This window comes from Physeter macrocephalus, chromosome 10, assembly GCF_002837175.3.
Source record: "Physeter macrocephalus isolate SW-GA chromosome 10, ASM283717v5, whole genome shotgun sequence".
Classification (NCBI taxonomy): Eukaryota; Metazoa; Chordata; class Mammalia; order Artiodactyla; family Physeteridae; genus Physeter; species Physeter macrocephalus.
Genome location: NC_041223.1, coordinates 25,326,922 through 25,350,332, shown reverse-complemented (window position 1 = coordinate 25,350,332; position 23,411 = coordinate 25,326,922). Strand labels below are relative to the sequence as shown.

Below are 23,411 nucleotides of genomic sequence, written 5' to 3'. Positions count from 1 at the left end.
GTAAACTGTACCCACTTCACAAATTAATATTTGTAAAGGGGTGCAAACAGTACCTGACATACAGTAGGCAGTACACCGGCATTTATTATTACTATTATTATTTGAACTGGGTGCAATATATATTCAAGCTAGTGATAAGCAAACATATTTGGGGGAAAAAAAAGGATAAATCAATGCTCACTCATTCAACACTCAACAAATGTTAACTACCAACAATGTGCCAGAGGTATAGCTGTGAACTAGATAGGAACAGTGACCCCCTGCTAGGTTCTTGGAGCTTAGGAGAAAGATTTAAGTTTTCCAGAAGAGCAGGAACCATGTCTCTTCCATTCACCTCTGCATACTCCATGCCCCTGATGCATACCCTGATGCATAACAGGTGTTTAATAGTATTTGTTGTTGTTGTTTTAACATCTTTATTGGAGTATAATAGCTTTATAATGGTGTGTTAGTTTCTGCTTTATAACAAAGTGACTCAGTTATACATATACAAATGTTCCCATATCTCTTCCCTCTTGCGTCTCCCTCCCTCCCACCCTCCCTATCCCAACCCTCTAGGTGGTCACAAACCACTGAGCTGATCTCCCTGTGCCATGCGGCTGCTTCCCACTAGCTAGTATTTGTTGAATTAATGAATGATGTAATTGCAAGATATTAAATAGAAGAAAGTACTCTGAATATATGGAAAGCAGAATTCAATAGAACCATCCCTGAAGAAATGGTACAGCAATGCTCCAGGATAACTCACCCTCAAGGAATTTTTCCACACATCTACTAATTGCTGAGGATCATGAGAGCATCCAATTTCTTATTAATTAAATGGGGATAACAATATCTGTCAGGCTTATATTATAAAGATTAAAAGAGATCTTGTGTTAAATGAGAAGCACAAAGCTGCAACGAGACGCTGATGGGAAAGGGTAGGATAGACTGTTCTAGCTCTGAGGCTCATTCCTCAGCTAAATGCAATTTCTTTGACTTGGAGGTTGCTTGCAAACAGCTAAGACCTCTTACTTTAAATGTGCAAATGCCTTTTGGGTTTAACAACCAAGGTTCAACTCTTTGGAGGCTGGACTAAGTTCAGGTAAAGAGACGTTACACTTCCTCATCCACCTTGCCTTCCTAACAGTCTCAAGATAGATTCAGAAAATTTCTGAAGTCATAAGTAAGAATACCTAAATCTCTACACAAAAGTGCAATTTACCATCTACTCTGAAAGGACATTTCAAATACACTAAGTTAAGTTTGCATCCCTCATTTCTATTGAATGGCCTCGTTCAGGAACAACCACCAAGTCTGCACAAGCTTCTAAAGCCACCCAGCTGCTGCTCTCAAGCTTTCAAATGCCCACTAAACCTTGCTGCCCAGATGGACTGAACAATACATGGATGTGCTCACTCAGCACATTGCCTTCAACTAAACTAGGCCGCCCCCTCCTCACTTCTTTATTTCCATTAATGGTTATCATCATTCTGCAAGCCATGTAGGCTCAAAACCTCAGAATTATCCTTTATTTTAGTATTTTGGTGGTAAACTTCACTTCAGGAGTAAAAATCCTCTAATTACACCGTGAAAGGGAGAAACACAAGGCATTATTGATCGGATCAAAGGATTGAGGGTAGTGTAGTCAGTTCAATGCAACAAAAACAACAAAACATATAAAGCTAGGTTTGAAGAACAATGGGGAGATTTTTACTACCATTAAAGCCAAGATCCTACAAATTATGAAATTTTCCTTAATACAGCAGAGCTTGAGTGAACGAAACTTCTCTGATCACCCTCTAAGAGCCAGGCACTACATTAGGTTTACATGTTACTTCACTGTGGTATTACGAAACTTTTGGATTTGGTATCATCCTCAGTCTACAGATGAGGAAATGGGAGTCTTCAAAAGGGGTTAATTAGGTTACTTGCTCAGAGCAAGAAAGTTAATAAGCACTGAGGTGGAGATTCAAATCTAGAACTGTCACATTCCTAAGTCTATGCAATGTTGACCATACTCAATACTTGCTGATGCAGAAAATTACAAGGGTGTTGTAAGTAAATACTTTTCTATGAAATATAATTAAGTGCTTTAGAAAAAATATGAATTCTTCTAAATCAACTATTAATAACATACAATACCAATAAACACTGTAGTTTAAGCAGTCAAACCTCTGATCCTTCTAGTCACAAATGAGACAACAAGAAAAATCAAAAATACTCTTGAATAGTTTCTAGACAGTAATTTCTTTTCGTAAGGACATAGATATTCCTATTTCCACATACAACATTTTACATAATCCACAGACAAGAAGCAATAATCACTCTTAGATCAGCACTCTTAGCAGCTATTTTTTATCCAAAGGAGCACATTAATATAGGGACTTCGCTGGTGGCACAGTGGATAAGAATCGCCTGCCAGTGCAGCGGACATGGGTTCAATCCCTGGTCTGCTTAGATCCCGCATGCCGTGGAGCAACTAAGCCCATGCGCCACAACTACTGAGCCTGCGCTCTAGAGCCCACCCGCCTAGAGCCCGTGCTCCACAACAAGAGAAGCCACAGCAGGGAGAAGCCCGCGCACCGCAAGAAATAGTAGCCCCCGCTCGACGCAACTAGAGAGAGCCCACACACAGCAACAAAGACCCAACGCAGCCAAAAATAAATAAAAAATTAAATCTTAAAAAAAATATATATATATATATATAATGTGGCCCAAGATCTATCTACTTATGCAAACTCAAATTGGATACAGCAACTTAGAGATACTACGAAGACAACAAATCAGTGCCTCTAAGTAACAGAAGCTTTTTTTTTTACAGAAAGAATGATAGTGACAGTAATTATTTCAATAAAAGAAAGCAACCAGAGGTAGTCCTGTAGATTGAAACCACTATTTCGTTAAAATTATTATAATTGGGCACAATTATTTCAAACTCAGATTTTTGAAGTATATTTCTATAATTTTCCATACAATTAATTAAGATATCTGAGTTAAATGTATATAAAGTCAGCATACTATTCAGTCAATAGATGGAAATTGATTTCCATTATTCCAAATCACAATTTTTTCAACCCCTTCTTAATCTATTAAATAATGTACTTATTTATACCCAGTTGTAATGAATCTTCATATGGCAATCTCTTCCATACATAATATCTATTGATATATCACCTTTCATATGATATTCAAAACACAAATGTGTAACCAAATGCCAGATTACATTAAGTTACACTGAGGTTTTGTAATTAAAATTATATAGACAGCAGAGTCCTTTATTCTCACCTGCGCATTCTCCAAGATGACTATTTCATGCATTACCCTCACTCTCCAAATTATTAAGGTTTTAATTTACAGCTTTGAGGTATAATCTATACATCACAAAATTCAGCCATAAGTGTACAATTCATTGTGCTTTAAGAAAATTTATAGAGTTGTGCATCATCACTACAATCCAATCTTAGAACTTTTCCATCACATCACCCCCAAAATCTTCCTCCAGAGCGTTTCCACTCCTGCCCTGGCCTCAGGGATCCACTGTTCTGCTCTCTGTATAGATTTGCCCTTTCTAGACATTTCATATAAATGCAACCACACAATACATACTCTTTTCTGTTTGGCTTCTGTCATTTATCAGGTTTTTGATATTCATCTTTGCGGTAGTAGCATTTACCAGTAATTTGTTCCTCTTTATTATAGAATAGTATTCCATTGTATGGATATACCATATTTTGTTTATCACCATTAGAGGGACATTTGGACTGCTTTCCAATTTTTGACTATTGTGAATAATACTGCTAAAATGGACATGTGCAGTTCTTTGTGTGCACACATCTTCGTTTCTGTTGGATAGATTCCTAAGAGTGGAACTGCTGGTTTGTATGGTAAGCATATGTTTAACTTTTTAAGAAAAAGCCAAACTTTTCCAAAATGGCTGTACCATTTACCTTTCCAAGAACAGTGTATAGGATTCCAGTTTCTCCACAATACCAGTAATAGGTAATGTCAGTCTTAAATTATAGCCGTTTAAGTGGGTGTGTTACAATATATCATTGCGATTTAATTTGCATTTCCTTAATGACTAATGATGTTGAACATCATTTCATATGCTTATTGGCCATTTATAATGTCTTCTTTGGTGAAATACCTATTAAAGTCTTTTGTCCATTTTTTAATTGGGTTTTTTTCTGCTTACTTGAGTTGTAAGATTTCTTTATATATTCTAGATTAAAGACCTTTACCAAGTTTGTAATATTCAAATATTTTCTGAGAGTCTGTGGCTTGTCTTTTTATTTTCTTAAGTATCTTCTGAAGTGTAAAAAGTTTTAAAACTTCATTAAAGAAGTCCAATTTATCAGTTTTTTCTTTAATGATCCATGCATTTGGTGCCATATCTAAGAACTCTGCCTAACACAGGGTCACAAAGATTTTCTCCTATGTAATATTTAGAATTTTTATAGCTTTAGGTTTTACAATTACAAATTTACAAAGTCTATGATTTATTTTGCGATAATTTCATGTACGGTGTGAAGGATATAAAACAGTATGTCTAAATCCATTTTTTTCAACATACAAATATCCAATTGTCCCAGCACCATTCGTTGAAAAGACTATCCTTTCCCCATTGAACTGTTCTGGCACTTTTCCAAAAACCAAGTGATCATAACTATAAGGGTTAATTTCTGGACTTTCAATTCTGTTCCACTGACCTATATGCTTATCCTTATGCCAATCACACTGTCTTGATCACTATAGATAAGTTTTAAAATTAGACAGGGTAAGTCTCCTATTTTGTTCTCAAAAATGCTTTGGCTATTCTAGATCCTCTGCATTTCCTTATAAATTTTAGGATCAGCTTGACAATTTCTACAAGAGTCTACTGGAATTTTGACAGGTATTTTACTGAATCTATAGATCAATTTGGGGAACTGCCATCTTAACATTCTATCTTCCAATCTATGAATACAGACTATCTCTCCATTTATTTAAATCTTTATTTAGGGGAATTCCCTGGCAGTCCAGTGGTTGGGACTCCACGCTCTCACTGCCGAGGGCCTGGGTTCAATCCCTGGTCGGGGAACTAGGATACCACAGGCTGCATGGTGCAGCCAAAAAAAAAAAAAAAAAACTTATTTAATTTCTCTCAGTAATGTTTTGTAATATAAACATCTTGGTGCTCTTTTTTTTGTTAAGTTTATTCCTAAGTATTTTATTCTTTTTGATGCTACTGTGACTAGACTTTTTTTTTCCCTTTCTCTCCTCCTAGTGAAATTGTGGAAGTTATCCGTTTCTTGTCAAAGAACTGCTGCCCTGTGCGATCAGGATCCTAGACCATTCTTGCTCTCTCAAGGACTTCTCTCCCCATCTTCCTTCCTTCCCTTATTAATCCTAACAACTAAAACCACGTTGCAATATTTCTTATATACTCAAAAAAACAAAGACGTCCTTCACATCCTCATACTTCTGCTTTGGCCCCATGTCTGTTTCCTTTAACTTCTTTAAACCCAATTTCTAGTTCCTGGGCCACTGTGTATCCCTCAAGTCACTCAAATCTGGCTTCCACCTCTACCAGTCTATGACACTGGCTCATTATGGTCACTGATGACCTTTAGGTTGCCAAATCCAACAGCCATATTTCTGCCCATATCTTCTCAACCTCTCAGCCAAACTCAATAGTTAAGTATCCCTTTCTTGAAATACTTGCATTACTTGGCATCCATGACATGATCCAATATATATTCCCAATTTCCCTACAACCACTCGGGCTGTCCTTCTTAGCTTCCTTCCTAGAGGGCTTCCAGTTTACCCAACTTAGAAATGTGCAGTGTTCCTCAGGTTTCTATTTCTAACCAATCCTTCTTTCCTCTCTATAGTCTCTTCTTCAGTGATTTCACCTATTTGCATGGCTTTGAATATCACTAACACACTGGTAAGCTTCAAACTGACATCTCCAAGCCAAATATCTCTGAGTTCCTCAAGATTTGACGATCCTCTCTGATAGAGACCTTCTTAACAATCTCACAGGCTTCTGAGGACTTAAGATTGAGAAAAGAAAACTTCCAAATTCACCATTACCTTCCACCCAAATAAAACAAAAAACCCTGAAAAACCCATTTGTCTTCCAGGCATCCAGTAATGGTGACTTCCAGCAACATCCCTGAATGCTTCCCCCGGTTATATTCCATATCCAATCCATTATCACGTCCTCCTATTTCTACCACCTACAAATATCTCAAATATGTCCACTCCTCTCCACCTACCGCCTCACTAATCTAAGCCATCATGGTCTCCTACCTGAACTACTGTATATCCAGTGGCCAATCTGTTTCTGCTTGCCCCAGTGTTCTCTTCTCTACGCAGCAGGGTAACCTTTGACAAATATACTTTGGATGCTGCCACTCCCCTGAATATAAACTTTCAGTCTTTTATAATCCAAACTCTTTAACCCTGTGTACAAGGCCCTGCAGCATGTGGCCCCTGCCATGCTCCCCTCTTGCTCATAATGCTCCAGCTTTTCATCTCCTCAAACACACAGAGCTCTTCACATGCTGTTCAGGCCCTTTGAGTGCTCATTCCTTCTATGTGAAACATCTCATTCTCAGTCCCTTACCCCATCCCCGTCTCCTCAGAGAGGCCTTCCCTTATACCTAAGTAGGTCTGCATAGCCTCCCATGATTCCCCATGAATACAGTTCTCTTCCTTTTTAACATTACCACAAGTTATAATCCATGAAGGCAGGGAAGATTTCTGAGTTTTCACCACCGCATACACACCCTGAGTATAAACAGTAGCCATGAAGAAATAGTTCCTGAAAATATACAAAACTGACTTAAGAAAGACCTATGTTCAGCTTTCCCGGGTCTGCCTGCTCTTTCCTTAAAACTGTCTTAATGTAGAGGTCCATGGGATGAGCTTGACTAGGTTGGGGGAAGGCTGGCAATCTCAAATTATATGCAAATTTTTGTGTAACTATGTTTTCTAAGCAGATGTCCAGCATGTGCAACAGGAATCTCTTTTTTTTTAACATCTTTATTGGAGTATAATTGCTTTACAGTGGTTAGTTTCTGCTGTATAAAAGTGAATCAGCGATACATATACATATATCCCCATATCTCCTCCCTCTTGCATCTCCCTCCCTCCCACCCTGTCTTCAAGTCCATTCTCTACGTCTGCGTCTTTATTCCTGTCCTGCCCCTAGGTTCTTCATAACCAATTTTTTTTTTTTAGATTCCATATATATGTGTTAGCATAGGTTATTTGTTCTCTTTCTGACTTACTTCACTCTGTATGACAGACTCTAGGTCCATCCGCCTCACTATAAATAACTCAATTTCGTTTCTTTTTATGGCTGAGTAATATTCCATTGTATATATGTGCCACATCTTCTTTATCCATTCATCTGTCAGTGGACACTTAGGTGTGCAACAGGAATCTCAAAGGAATCCACAACCAAAAAAGATGTTAGACGGAAATACACAGTCTAATAAATTCTGTCTTCATCATTTAACAAAAGAGGCTTAAATTCTACATAGAGTCAATTCTTAAAACAAAAGAGATGTGGTTTTAAGACTTTTAAGTCCTATAATTTATCAAACTGCAATAAAATTTGGTATATGGCATAAACTTAAAAAAAAGATTTCTGAAGCAAAGTTATTATTACAACCTGATTTTTATGTCATGCCTATATATGCAATCCATCAATCATAAATTCCTTACATAGAGGCAGAGGGAAATGACATATCAAGATGCATCTATCACAGGAAAGGCTACAGAAAATGAAACATATATCAGGGAAAACATCAGAAATGCCAAGTCTTATCACCCATTTCAAATTCCCACTGGCCAGACACCTTGAAGAACTAAGTACCACGGACCTTAAAACACTTTCGTCAGTTCCCTCTTATATATATACTCACTTCAGCATTCTAGGCAAGATTCTCCTCTTCAAATCTCCCAAAGTGTGTAAAAGAAATCAATTCCAGTTTCAAATAGCATATCAACGAATTTCAAGTCTGTGTGGCTAATTTCTTAAGGTGTGGCTGGACAGAGTAGCCATCCCTACACTATAACCTCTCCTTTGAAAACCCCAATTCAATCATTTCCATGGTGAGAACTAAAATCCAGGCATTAAAGTGATTTGTTCAAGGTCAGGGCTGGAACTTGCCTTCCATGTTTAGTTCTCCTTACATCAACTTCTCACACCCTTTTAGAGCTCTGTCAAAGTGCCTAGCTTGAATTCTCAAGACACTAAGACTCTAACTCTGGCCTACTGGCTAAAAAAAAGAAGACTAAAGGTACATTATGATATAGGAAAAAGAAAATAATTTTAAGCAAATACGACACTACAGAGAGCCATGAAGTGTGACTTCTTTCGCAAACTGTATGTTTTTCAACTGTGTATAGTAAAGTGTCTGTTCAAGGTAAGATTATTTTTATAGTTTGTTATAATTTTTTTAGTGATTACAAACAAACAAAATCACTACTCCAGAACAACAAACCTGATATTTATTTCATTAAGTATTAAGTTTGTAACTTTCAATGCATAAATGAGGCTCTGCTTCTCTATTTTAATCCTATCTCTAATGAGGAGTTCACATAATTGAACAAATTTCGAGAGACAAAATGGTTTATGTTTCACTGTCATCACTTTTCCTCCATTAAACTAATGTGTTATTCAAATATTCTACCAAGATATTGCTCAACACAAATGAACTGAAAGATTTTCTCAGCCTCATTTATAGGATACATTGCTTATAATCTTCAATAAAAGAACAGTTAGTACTAGAACCTTTTATCAAGCTATTATTCATTCAAAGTCTGTATGAAGTTTTAAAACTTTCCCAAAGATGAAATTTTAAGTAAAAGCTAGAAAAGCATACTGATTAGTGTGGTAAATAGCATACCTTCCCTAATGTTTAAAAAACAAAATAATTCTGAAGAAGATTATTTTTAAGCCACTGAATATCTTCTCGCTCAGCAGATAGCAAAATTCCTCATGATTAAATCCTATGAGCCAGATTTTTCTCCCCCTCGTCCTGTTTCTCTCTAGTGTGGAGCATAATTCTATAAAGCTTTAGCTCACTCGCTTTAGCTATTAACACACTGTCTCCCCAAAACAAACTCTTAAACTCAGAACAGGTTTTACTCTGGTATTCCAAAACAAGTGTAATGAACGTTTCTCAAGATGTTTGACAGTTGTAGCAATGTAAAACTCAGGATACCAACTACAAGAATCTTCCTATTTTTCTTAAGTGGCTGTGTTGCCAGACATCATCATACATAAAATGATTTATTTTGCAAAGGAGGAAATCCACACATATATCTCAAAATCAAATAATTTTAGGTCTCTACTCTTCATAAGAACTATGGGCAAACTAATCACATGAACAGTGAAAAGCAGGAAAGAGCTGAAAGGCGGCAAGAAATAATGGTAAAGGAGAGGTACTCTATTCACTAACTAGTTATTTTTGTTTGTTTTGAATTTTATTTTATTTTTACTTTTTTATACAGTAGGTTCTTATTAGTCATCAATTTTTATACACATCAGTGTATGCAACTAACTAGTTATTTAACTTCTCTGCCTATCAAGTTCCTAGTTAATAAACAAGAATACTACTCACTTCCCAGGGTTCTTACAAGGATCAAATGAGTTCCTGCATGAAAATGATCTGCCCAGTAAAAGAACATAACAGGCACTCAATAAATGCCAGCTCCTTCCTCCTTCGGTTCTGGGCCCTCTGTTCTTTGTCCTCTATACTCATTCCCCCAGATGACTCAGCCTTCTCATGACTTTTATTAACAAATGCTGAAAACTACCACATCAATCAAAGCCCTGATGTGTAAATGCATGCCTACAGTGTGAGAAGCTGTCTGGCCTCTACCTCCAAGATACTCAGGTGAGAAAGAGGAGAGACTCCAAACACATGAATTTCACTGTAATAACCGGCACTCAGGGTGGAGAAATCACACGTTTTCAACTATCCCCTGGAGATTTGCATTGCCGTCTCAAAATGCCTGAAATCAAACTCAGTATCAACTTTTAAAAAATCAGGCCCTCTTCCTGCCCCTTTTCTAATTGTGAGTGGTGTCCAACAGAGATAACACTTGCCCTACTCTTCTCTCATCAAAATATCACCAGGCAACCCAAGCCCATCAGGTCTACCTGCATAATCTCTACTTTATCTTTAGCCTCATTTTCTGTCCCACTGTCACCACCAGAGTCCACATCAGGTTTTCTGAATCTCGGCACTGCTGACATTTTGGGACAGGTGATTCTTTGCTGTAAGGGGCTGCTCTGTGCATTGCAGGCTGTTTTAGTAGCGCTCCTGCCTCTACCTACTAGACGCCAGTAGAACTGCTCCCTCTCCCGGAGTCATGACAACCAAAAATGTCTCCAAATGCCTCCTGGGGGGGGCAAAATTACGCTCCCCGTAGTCTCCCCCACTCCCACATTTGAGTCCCATAGCCCGGTATGTGCAGAGAATCAGTCCCCAAATTCGTCTCCAGTTTCTTTCCTCTACTTCCGGATGCTCTGATCTTCTAAATGCCTCCTAAAGCACTGCTTTTACGAGTCAGTTCTCTTAAATCTACAACTCCCTGCCACCTTCACAATTAGTTCAAAGCTCTCCACCCAGCCTTGATAATCTGGTCTCAATGAAACATTATCCCACAAAGCACCTCACACTGTGGCTACCCAGCAGCCCTTCAATAACACAGACCTGTTCATCCAGCCCCTCCTTTCTGTTCTACTGCTGTCACCCTGGTTTGGGTGCCCAGTACCCAGCATCCATTCCGGACCACTGCTCGAGCCTCCTTCCCCACCCTCTATTCTCTCCCTCACTCAAAGTCAAAAACTATCATTGAGTCTCCACTGCCTACTGAAATATGAAATCTGCCTGTTCTTTAGAATCTTTCCTACCATGGTCTCTTTCTGACTCTACGTTCCAGTATCCCCAAAACACACTCTAGCTTCAGCAAAACCTGTCTATCTGCTAGTCCTTGCAAAGGCTCCTTCCCACACTTTCCACCTTTGGTCGTGTTTTTTCTCCACCTGGAAGTCCTCTTCATCCCTCCACACTAATTTAAGGTCCACCTGGATTATGTCAAGAGGCCTTTCCTGGGCATACCCTCCTTTATCCTCTCTTAGGGCATTCACATTGCTTTATGTTACACATGTGTATTCCTGTAGTTTACAAGGTCCTTGAGAACTTCTTACTCCTGTTCGGATGCCCTGCAGTGCCTAGCTCAGTGCTAAGTAAAAACTAAACATTACACGTGAGTTGCCCCAAACGTTTCCCACTTAGGAAGCAAGGGAGGGCTGTGTTTTCAGACAATGCTGAACTTCCATAAGGGAATTGTCCATATTCCTCTTTTGTTCCACATTTTATGTGTTAGGCCAATTTTTAAGTAAACTGCCTGCAATATACCCCAAAAGCTGTAAGAATTCTGCTTCTGCTTCAGGGAGTTCCTAGTTTCCAACGTGTAACTGAATCCTGACTATTTACGCTATTTAAGTTCTCTCTTTATAAAAAAGGCAACAAATTTATTTTTAAGTGTTAATAAAATTGAGCACAACATGAAAATAACTTGGATTGGATTAAACTTTGTGTGTGTGTGTGTGTGTGTGTGTGTGTGTGTGTGTGTGTGGTATGCGGGCCTCCCTCTGCTGTGGCCTCTCCCGTTGCGGAGCACAGGCTCCGGACGCGCAGGCCCAGCGGCCATGGCTCACGGGCTCAGCCGCTCCGCGGCACGTGGGATCCTCCCCAGACCGGGGCGCGAACCCGGTTCCCCTGCATCGGCAGGCGGACGCGCAACTACTGCGCCAGCAGGGAATTCCGGATTAAACATATTTTAAACAAAGGTTAATTAATGCTAATTTGCATCCCGAATAACATAAAGTCTTAAAGTCTTCATGCACTTTTTTTTTTTAACAACATGCACTCTTAAAAATATGAAAGTCAGTTTATTTCAGCTCCCCCCACCCCAGACATAATAAGCCAAATAGAACACGGGGAGGTTTCCCCTTAATTTTAGTTTTTTAATGACTTGAAAGTATTTCTACAAAAAGAGCAAAATCATTAATGAGCATGTTCTGACCAGACCTACTCCTATAAGTCTAACTCCAAAGCCATATGGGGAGCGTAGAGTACACGCACAGCCGCGGACCCCGTTTCGTATGCCCTTGAGCTAAGAATGATTTTTACATTTTTAAAGGGCTGTAAGAATGAAAACAAAGAATATACATAAAGAGACTGTATGTGGCCAGCAGAGCGTAAAATACTTACTTTGTCTGTTTTCAGCAGAATGAAAATGAGACTCCTAGCTGTTGGTATGTTAAGACACCGAACTTTTCCTCCCAAAATTTTTAAAAAGCAACGTAAAACAAACAAGATTATGCGAAAAGACAGAACTCATTCAATTTAGCCATAGCTAGTGCACAGGTAACTTCTAAAACAGAGGCCTTGGGGACATTTTTATATTTCCCAGAATTTTTGTTAGAAGCACACTTACGCTTGAAGAGTTGAGAGCGCTTGGCCCAAAGCCACACTGGGGGTCAACAGAGTGCGGTCAAGGACCCAGGTGTGAAAAGTCCTCATTCAGGGCTCTCCACAGTGCACTACATCATACCTATGCACGTGGCTCTAAGTTCTGGAGATCTGGATAACTGGCTTGGACCATCATAAAGATGAAGCTTAAAACCTGTTCCTGATATGCTGTTTAGACAGACTCTCACTAGCAGCTATGAATCATTAAACACAGAGTAACATCAATGCTCACCACATACATTAGAGAGGAACTTCCAGGAAGCCTTCTATTTTAAAAGCAGACGTGATGAAGAAAGCTTAAAACTTACTCTGCTTGCTCCTCTAGGGCTACAGATTGAAGCAAATATGCACCTTTGACTTCCAGTTGCTCAATACTTATCTCCCAACCCAATCCACAAATTCCACCAAGTGCTATCGAATGCCAATCGAAAACCTATCCAGTTGACATCAGCCACGCATCCTATAAAGTTCTTTTCATAGCTACTTGCAAACTACTAGCTAAAAGTTCAAATTTTTTAATCTCCCTAAGAATTGAGCTTCCTTAAAATATAAAAAAGTAGATACCAGGATCTAGGATTCAAAGACATGGTTAACAATCCAAGATCCTTCATCTGAAGTTGCTCTTCCAGTGTTGAAAACAGATTCTGAGGGGCAACCGAGAGATACAGGACTAACGCTCTCCAGAGATAATACACAGACCCCCCCCACCCCCACCCCCATCGTATCTTTGCATGACTTTCGTCCTCGAAGAGCAATCCCCTTCCCCTCGCGAGTCCGGGCCTTCCGGGCACCTGCGGCCCCGGCCCGCAGCGGAGAAACCCGGGGAAACCTGCCCACCGCCGGCCCTTCTGGAAACGGCGCCCACTCCCACCTCGAGGAGGCTGGCGGCTGGAGGCCCGAGCCGCCGGGAAGCTACCCCTCGGCGGCCGGCCGGCCCCCCGGGCGCGGCGGATGGGGACGGCGGCGGCGTTACCTGGTGGACCACGTCGCTGGGCAGCTGTGCGGCCCGGAACAGCTCCAGCACCCGCCCGTGGGCCGCCACCTTCTTGGTGCTCTCGCTGTCGCAGTAGGAGAAGAGATCCGAGTAGTATTTCTGCTCCGCATCGCTCAGCGTTAAACCTTCCATCTTCGCCTCCGCTCACAGCCACCCCGCCCCGCATGCAACACCCGGGGCCCGGCCCCGCGACCCTGGGACGGCGGGGACTGCGCGCCGCCCGGCCGCCTCCCTCTCGCTCCCCGAAGCGGCGGGGAGCCCCGGCCTCGCGCGCGCGCCGGGGGCGTCCGAGCCACAGGGCCCGGAGGTCGCGGGGAGGGGCCCCGGCTGGGCTCGGCGCGCCGCCGCCTAAGAGGCTCCGCCTCGGCGGGCGCGGGGAAGGAGGCGGGGGCCGCGGCGGCGCGAGGCCCGGGCGGACTCCGCCACCGCCCCCGCCGCGGGTTCGAGTCTCCCCGGCTCCCTGCCGCTTCCCCCCACACTTCCCGCCTCGCCTGCCCCTTCCGTCCACGCCCCCGGAGAGGCAGCACTTCCCGGAAAAGTTGTGGGGCTCCTACTCTAAAGTTTCGGGGGCTCTGGGCTGAGCGCGGCCGCCGCTCCGCCTCCCTCCGCCGCCATTTACTGCGCCCCGGCCCGGCCCCCGACGCGACCGCACCAACACTGACAGCGGCTGCCGCGCTCCAGACCCGGATGTGAGGCCAGGAGGAGAGAGCGCGAGAGGGAGAGAGAAACACCCACCGGGCTGGCTCGGCCGCTCCCTGGAGAGGGGGCTGCAGCGCCCCCTGGTGGCCGGGGTTCCCGCGGCGGAGGGCCGAGCAGCCCTTGGCGCCCTGCGGGAAGAGCTGGGACCCCCCTCCCGCCCCCGGGAGCGGAGACCAGCGGGGAGCAGCACGCCGCCCATTCAGACCAGGAGAACTTAGAAACCGGCTGTAGTTTGGATCGTTTCAAAGCTTCTGGCACTAAACGGTTAATAACCATTCCGTGAAAGGGGAACATTGTTCAGGTTATTATTGTATCCATCGTACCGTTTTGAGGTCAGAGGTTACTGAGGATTAATTCAATATTTCTTTGTGCTCTGAAGGGCTGTGAACATCCAACCCCTCTGAGAACTCTCGTCAGACACCAGCCACTGAGACCTAACTCCCACTCTTGCTCCAAGCCGTGTTTACCTGAGAAACAAAGTTGTTGAATAGGGGGAAAAGCCGGCAAAGTTTTTCTCTTTGTACAAGGTGGTTCTGATCTCTAGGAACTTAGTGCTATAAATATATAGCATCAGCTCTATAAAGCTGTTTAGGCTCTGGACAGACCACAGGGGCTCACTCCTGCGACCCCCAATTTCCTCCTTTATGAAAATCATGTCGTTGCACTATTCTGCACCTATCTGAGAAGTGATTCGCAAGATACCTCAAATAGAATATCTTAGGAGTTTATCCTTAGCAAATAGGAAATATTTCAAAAACAGCAGCTAGGGCAGAATTAGACAGATTTTTCAGTTTTAGTTTTTATTTTGTCTGCTACAGGTTACTCCCCAGAGTGCTGATTTTACAAATGACCCATAAAAGGAAAGTAATATTATAGGTTCAAAATCTTTTATCTGGAATTCCAAAATTCAAAGAGCACTGAAAATCCAAAGGGTTTTTTGTAACACTTTGTCAGCAAAACCTGCCCTGTTTCATTTGGAGGCAAAATCTCAACTCAACTCACATGAGACTATTTATAGTCTTTATGTATGCTGTTTAATGTCAATATTTATTCATTTTACTCCAGGCTTTAATGGGATATTAATATACACACAGTTATAGGCATTGCATTACTTTTCTTTTTTTAAAAAAGAAGAGGGTTTGTGGAGCTGTATTTGAATAGTAGCACTTTGTACACTTACATATATAACATGCCATTAATCTCAAGTTTCTGTATCTCTAAAACTTTAAATTTGCCACAGCAATACCTCACATGTCCCTACAGGACACCTACCAGAGGGGATCAGAGACCCACAGATGGCCTGTCTTCCAAAGGTGTAAAAGGGAGGAGCACATGAGGTAGGCACTGGCTTACAGTTGTCTTCAGCATGTTTTTCTCCACCACCTTTCCTAGGGCTCGAAGCTCTTTCCTGCCCCAGGGCCTTTGCTCCTGCCACCTGAAATACTCTTCCCACAAAGCTTTGCATGGCTTGTTCTCTCACACCTCAGGTCCCTGTACACATAGCACGTACTGAGAGAGAGACCTTCTCTCAACACCTGACCTAAAATAGGCCTACTACCACGCTCTATCCCCTTATCTGAATTATTTTTCTTTATAACACTTTTCACTACCTGGCATTAACATGTATATTTGTTTACATTTTTAACACTGAGATACAATTGACATACAATCTTTTATGGGGGTGGGGGGAGTCCTGAACATCAGTGCTTATAAGGCGCACTGTATCTGCTTAAAGTCCCTCCAAACATACACACACTTGAAAAACCAGAAAGTCTTGCACGAAGGGGGGACATTCTCCACCCCCCAGCCAGGTACTGGGTTGCCTTGGTGCTGCAGGGCTTGACAGTTTCACAAATGAAAGGGATTTTTCTCTACATCCGTTACTTAAATGTATACTTTCACGTACAAAGGGGAAAAAAATGATTTAACAGGCCCTTTGAGACCAATTCTAATTTCTTTCCTATATGTTCCTAGATATATCAGTTTTAAAAAGTGACATTATGAGAAAGCTATTTTAAAACAGCTGGGCTGTATTATATAGCTACAAATTTAAAGATACTTGTCTTCAGGTAAGATCAAATAGTTGGTTACTGCTAGCAAATATCAACTGTTTTAAACTGGAAACCTCTAATGAAGTTTTTAAAATAAATTAAATGCAGTAAAACTCGTCGTTTCTGGTATACAGTCCTGTGAGTTTTGACAAATGCGTAATGGTCATGTAACCACCACCAAAATCATGGTGCAGAAACATTCTGTGACTCTCCCCTAAAATTCCTCTGGGCTTCCCCTTTGTACTACTCTGCCCTCTACCCTCAGCCCCTGGCAACCGCCGATTTATTTTCTGTTTCTGTACTTTTACCTTTTCCAGGATGTCATGTAAATGGAATTACACGGTAATCAGCATTTTGAATCTGAATTTTTTTCACATAGCATAATGCATTGGAGATTCCTCCATGATCTTCCTTGTATAGCGGTTCATTTTTTTATTGTTAAATGGTATTCTATTGTGTGGATGATTATAGTTTGTTCATCCATTCACTAGTTGAAGGGTATTTGGGTTGCTTCTAAATTTTGGGTGACTATTAATAAAGACACTATAAATATGTGTGTACAGGTTTTTCTGAAAACTTAAGCCTTCATTTTTTTTCCCTTGGGTAAATATCTAGGAGAGGGATTGTTGGGTCATATGGTAACTAAATGTTCAACTTTAAAAGAAACTACCAAACTGATTTCCAAAATGGCTGTACCATTTTGCATTCCCACCACCAATGTATAGAATTTTAGTTTCTCTACATCCTCACAAACCATTCTAATGGGTGTGCAGTGGTATCTCACTGTGATTTGAATTTCCATTCCCCCAGAGACTGATGATGTTGAGCACCTTTTCATGTGCATATTCGCCATCTGAATATCTTCTTTGGTAAAATATCTATTCAAAACTTTTCCTATTTTTTATTGGATTGTTTGTTTTATCACTGAGTTTTGAAAATCCTTTATGCATTTTTGGTACAAGCTCTTTGTCAGATACATGATTTGCAAGTATTTTCTAGAGTCTGTGGCTTGCCTTTTTATTCACTTTTGCCGAACATAATTGTTAAAATTTGGTTTAAGTCCAACTCAGGGGTGGCCCTGAAAGATGTTAGTGAGGGGAAATCGATTGGAGAGAGTTTCTGTTGGTGCACCTGGTCATTCACTTAATGTCAGAGAGGTGTGGCCCAAGGTAAGAATACACAGTAAACTCATGGACAGTGACAAATGATTGGGCTGGTAGGGCAGGGACTTGGAAGGAGGCAGTTTGGAAGAGTAAGGAAGAGGAAGTCTGGGAGGAAATCATGTGGTTGAACCTATGGGAAGGGGCATGACGTGTGACCATCTTTGCATCATGTGTTCACACCCACCAGAAAGCGTCCACTATGGAGGAGGCATAAGTAGACAAAACAACCTGGCCAGATGATGTCAGGCAGCCTCTGCAAGCAGCCACCCCAGCGTTGGCACATAGGCTCAGGAACTGAGTAGCTATTGTGGCAGCAATGGAAAGTATATATGAGCCCCACATCACAGCTTCCACTTACCAAGGCCAAATGTCTAACCTGCCAGCGACAGTTGAGTTCAGCTCAGCTCACCTTGGTGTCAGCTCAACACCAAGTTCAATTCCTGATGTAACATCATCCCTGGAGGAGACCAGTCATGCGTTTGGTGACAAGTTGATTTATATTTATAGGAATCAAATGTATCCTGGGCATAAGTTTGCTTTCCTGTTCACAGGGCTTTAGCCATCTAAGTGTTTAAGACTGTTTGTATCACCAACTTGTAATCTGCATAACATGACTTCAGACAAAGAGACCCTCCTTACAGCAATAGAAGTGCATTAGTGGACACATAACCATAACCCACTAAACTCACATTCCACGTCATCCAGAAGCTGCTGACTTCAGAGAGTACAGAATGGCCTTTCGAAGGTGCAGCTGATGTGTCAGCGTGGAGATGATATTCTGTGAAGATGGGACCCCATACTCCAGGATGCAGTAGCACCCTAAATTAACAATCCTGTACGTTACTCTGTCTCCAATAGGTGGACAATATGGGACAGAGAACCAAGGGATGGAGGTAAAAGTGGCCCCATTTACCTTTGCCCTCCGTGACCCACTTGGGGGAGTTTCCCATCCCCTCTAAACCTAGGTTGTTTTTATTTTTTGATTTTATTTATTTTTTATACAGCAGGTTCTTATTAGTTATCTATTATATACATATTAGTGTATACATGTCAATCCCAATCTCCCAATTCATCACACCACCAACCACCACCCCCCACCGCTTTCCCCACTTGGTGTCCATACATTTGTTCTCTACATCTGTGTCTCTATTTCTGCCCTGCAAACCGGTTCATCTGTACCATTTTTCTAGGTTCCATGTATATGTGTTAAAATATGATATTTGTTTTTCTCTTTCTGACTTACTTCACTCTGTATGACAGTCTCTAGGTCCATCGACGTCTCTACAAATGACCCAATTTTGTTCCTTTTTATGGCTGAGTAATATTCCATTGTATACATGTACCACATCTTCTTTATCCGTGCGTCTGTCGATGGGCATTTAGGTTGCTTCCATGACCTGGCTATTGTACATAGTGCTGCAATGAACATCGGGGTGCATGTGTCTTTTTGAATTATGGTTTTCAACCCTAGGTTTTGAGCATCCGAAGGTCCTGGTTCTCACACGGGATTGCTTCCACTAGGAGGCTTCTTATTAGTTAGTTATTATTAGTCCCATTAAACTTTATGCCACGAGTGACGTTCTGTCACTTGGGGCTCCTTGTGCCAATAGATCAGTAGGGAACAAAAGAATCAACGTACTGGAGGGTATTGAACCTACTCATCAGGAGGTAATAGTACTTACTTTACACAATTGAGGCAAGAAGGAATATGTTTCACACCCAGAAGATCCACTGGGGTGTATTGGTCTCCCCTGTTTAGTTTTGATGGTAAATGGACAAGTATAACTGCCACAGATTGAGAAGGGCATGGTGACAAAGGCACTCAGACCATTCGGGGATGAGGGGCTGCGTCACCCCACAAGGTAAGCCACCTAGAGCAACAGAGGTGTTAGCTGAGGGTGAGGAGACATTCTCCTTCTCATTACTCTTCTCGGCTTCTCATTCTATTGAAGTAGAGAAGGGACAGTAAGTGTCAGATGCGGCCTTGAAATGAGCTGCTATTGTGGAAGATGTAGTTCACTCACATTCTTTTTGTGAAATTTCCCAGGAAATGAGACCCATCAGAGTCCTGGGGGAGTTCTTCCCATAGCAGGTACTATATTATAGGAAGCAAGTGGATCTGAGTGGTGTGAGTGTGGACCATGTGGTTGCTGTGAGCTACCCAGATCACTGCCCACCTCACCCATTTTTCCAGCTGTTGAGAAGGTTGAACTGTCAGGGGCCCACAGTGGAATCCCTTGCCAGGAATTGCCCTTGGGAGAAGGAACTTGCCTCACCCAGGTTACACCCCTGCCCCAAGGGCAGCCCACATCCGGTGACTGGCCAGTGGATAAAGGAGACTAAAGGTCCTTGAACTGTTTAGGAACAACTCTGAAGAGCATCTCAGTTCCAGATCTCTTCCAGGGATTGGAGGGGGCCTCTGTTGTTACCTCATTGCAATTGTCTCTCTGCCTAATTATGGTCTTTCTTCACTTCCTACGGGTGCTATTCCCGACAAGAGTTATCAAGGAACTTCCTGTATGCAAATCTTCATTTCAGTGTGTTTCCTGGGGAACCCGATGTCAACCACTCTCGCACTTCTGCTCCTATTAAGTGACTTCCTGAGTGCTTACCAACCTGTTGCACTGAATATTGTAATTGTTATAATTGGATTAAACATTACATAAACAAATTAAGAAAACAAAATGATGGTTTTTGTTTCTGTGGAAACCAAGAATGATACTGTGGGAAGATGTGATGATGGCGAATTGCTAAGAGAAGTGGCTGTTGAATTAGCTGTGGAACTCGTGGAGAAAGACTTGGAGTTGCAAAAAACAACACGGTATCTATGGGTTGGACACATGGGATATTCAATGTGTGCTTCTTGTTTGATTGACGTAGAGTTTGGAATGGAATATAGTTTCTTACCTGTAATCAAAATTCCTGTTTTTTTATTTTTGAAAAATTTTTTTTTTTTTTTTTTTTTTTTTTTTTTTTTTTTTTTTGGTGGTATGCGGGCCTCCCTCTGCCGTGGCCTCTCCCGTTGCGGAGCACTGGGATCCTCCCAGACCGGGGCGCGAACCCGTGTCCCCTGCATCGGCAGGCGGACACGCAACACTGCGCCACCAGGGAAGAAGCCCCCGAAAAATCTATTATTTTTATAAAAATATACACACTTTCTGTAAAAACAAAATAACTCAGAAAAGAACAAAGAAGAAAAAATTACCTTGAATTCTGCCATCCACAGGCAACCTCTATTAACATTTGGATGAATATTTTTCTTGACATCATTTATTTAAAAGCCACACAAAAAGATAGGCATAAAATATCAAGTAAAGGGATGTATTTTATATATAGGATATATATGTATATATACACACATTATATTTTATATATAATATGTTATATATATACATTACAAACATAATTTTAAAAATCAATAGATGCATTATATATTACTATATATTATTCCTGCATTATATATATATGTACACATATTTATATATTCCATCCATGTATTTGATATTGTATGCCTACTTCTTTGTTATATCTTTTGTAGCAGGTCTTTTTCACTCAACTATAGATTGTACTTGTAAAAGAGTTGTCCTTTTTTTTCACACTTTATATGAATCTTATTTATTTTCCTCTTTCGGAGTCATCAATATAAATGATATATAATCAGGTTAACTTGAAAAACCACCACTGTATCTTCCAGAAACCACATGAGGCAATCTTACACTGTCTTACCAATGGGATCTATTTTCATTCCCTAACTAGGAGAGAATCATACAATGATTATTTTTTTTAGATGTTGCAGTTGGGGTTTAATAATGAGATAGAAAATGCCAGATAAATGTAAGATCTCATATGAGCTTGAAGTTCATCAGGAGCAAAGGCAGAGAAATCCATACAAAACTGTTGGCACAGCAAAAATAAATCAACTCTTTGTATAAATAAAGTTCTCAGGGAAGACTAACCAAAAATGAAAAAGCACTTTTCTCCAAATAAAAATCAAACCAACAAATATTTATTATTTACTCTATGCAAGGAAGTTTTCCCCCTAAGTTTCCTTTGTAAACATTTTCTCAATTTAGCGTGCTTTCAATATTTTAAATTTTTAAAATGGGAAGAGTTCGAATGGTTTCCCTATTCTTTAAAATACTGAAGCATGCAGAGGTAGTTGTAAAAAATACTAAATGCCTGTTGCTTGTCATTAGTAGTGTTTTCTTTTCTTTCTTTCTTTCTATTAGTAGTGTTTTCTAAAGCAAAACTTTTGCATTTAGGCAGGGTCACCTCCAAAAACTGCAACTTTTTAAACCAGTAATTTAACAAAAATAAAGCAACCTGTCTTTAATTCTACATCTACAATCTTTATTAGTGTCTGTTAACTCCCATCGCCCTGCCATGAAAACATTTTACAGTGTTATGGGTTCCATAACCTTTCATGGTGCTTAAGAGCTAGAGGTTTTCTGCTTGGTGAAGTATTTTCATTTTAATTCCGTGTCATGCTTTGCTGTTGTCAATATTTCATTTTCCAAGGATGCTTAGAGGTTATCTCTGTGCAATCTTAAAAACTAAAAATGAATAAAGTGAAAATGAATATAAGTCTTAATGGCTACAGCAATAGGAAGGTATCAAGTTGTAATGAAAACAGATAATCCTAGTTTGAGGTAAAATAGGTTTGAGGCCTGATTCTGGCAATTAATTAGCAGTGTAATCTAAGGCAAGTTTAACATCTCTCAGTCTCAGTGTCTTCTGTAAAATGGGATGCTTTATTTGGCCAGTATAAGAACAAGAAAGAATGAATGTAAGAGGTTGTTATCTAACTGGTGTTTAACTACTGGCAGCTATTATCAGGGACAAACATGATCATTAAAAATCTGTTTGTTTATATTTGTTCTTGATTTTTGTTCAAATAATTCAAACGGCCAGGGCTGATAACCTTTATTAAGATATAAATAATTATTTACAACATATGATTACCAGCTATAATATCCATTTCCTCCTAGTCTTTAAGTTGTTACTATACTGTAAACCCTTTGGACAAAGAAAAACTGATGTGTCTAGTGCTTTGGGCATATTCAACAAGTGTTATAGTCACTAAGTGTGTAGTGCTTAAAATCTATGTATCTTTTTTCTTTTCTTTAATGATTATATATGTGTAGTGGGATCAAACATTTTAAACACTATATGTGGCTTTTTAATTTTCTCTAATACTTATAATCTTCATTAGTATCAGCATGGGGTTGAACTTAATTTTGTCAGTTATCGTATCTCAGAATCTTCCTGTTAAAATGTAATCACGAGTAATTCAGTCTCATTCACTTAAATGCTCAGCCTTTCATATTTCTTCCTCTTTTCTCTGTTTTCCTCCCAGATGTCATGGGGGAATATGAGGACAAAAGATGGAGATCAGCTTACACTATCTGACTGTGAGAGAGAAGGGGCCTCAAATCTACAGGCAGGAGTCCTTGTGCTGTCCTCTGGTTCTACTGCAAAGTGGCTGCTGTGGCCTGGTCCCTTAGTCTATGTTGAGGTATCCTCAGAGTTAGTCTGGCCTTTTGGGCCATCAGGCTGGTATCATGAAGTCACTTGTAGCCTTTAACCTCTAATCATTAAGTCTCTGCATTTGGTGACTTCTGTAGTAGTTCCACTGGTCTCTGTAGGAACTTGGGGTAGGGGTGCTTCTTAGAATTGAGAATTGGCAGGTGGTTTGGTTAGCTATTGCTGTGTAACATGTTATCCCTAAACTGAACAGCAGAAAACATGATTTTGTGGGTCAGGGATGTGGGAAGGGCTCAGCTAAGCAGATATCTCTTGTGGTATCTTCTATGTGCGGTCATCTGAAGGCTTCACCGGGCTGGATGTCCAAGATGACTCACTCATGTGGGTAGCAATTAATGCTGACTCATTTGGGAACTCATTTGGGGCTATCTCCTGGAGCATCTCATGGCATCTCCATCTGCTTCGACTTCTTACAGCATAGTGGTTGGGTTTT

General features: G+C 40.8%; 1 protein-coding gene across 11 annotated transcripts in view; it reads right to left on the bottom strand.

Annotated features, from left to right (window-relative positions):
- The window catches only part of REPS1 (RALBP1 associated Eps domain containing 1), an 81,190-nt gene extending 67,343 nt beyond the window's left edge, over positions 1 to 13,847 (bottom strand). For 7 of the 11 annotated variants that reach the window (XM_007101028.4, XM_028494379.2, XM_024122530.3 and 4 more), the window contains exon 1: positions 13,501 to 13,786. In XM_007101028.4, coding sequence (XP_007101090.1) covers positions 13,501 to 13,653 — 153 coding nt within the window. In that variant the 5' untranslated portion in view covers positions 13,654 to 13,786. Of the gene's footprint in view, positions 1 to 7,259; positions 7,305 to 12,492; positions 12,617 to 13,500 lie in introns of those variants that run through there. The other 4 variants (XM_007101029.4, XM_007101030.4, XM_055087469.1 and 1 more) reach the window with 3 other exon arrangements.
- Between the last annotated feature and the right edge of the window lie 9,564 nt (positions 13,848 to 23,411).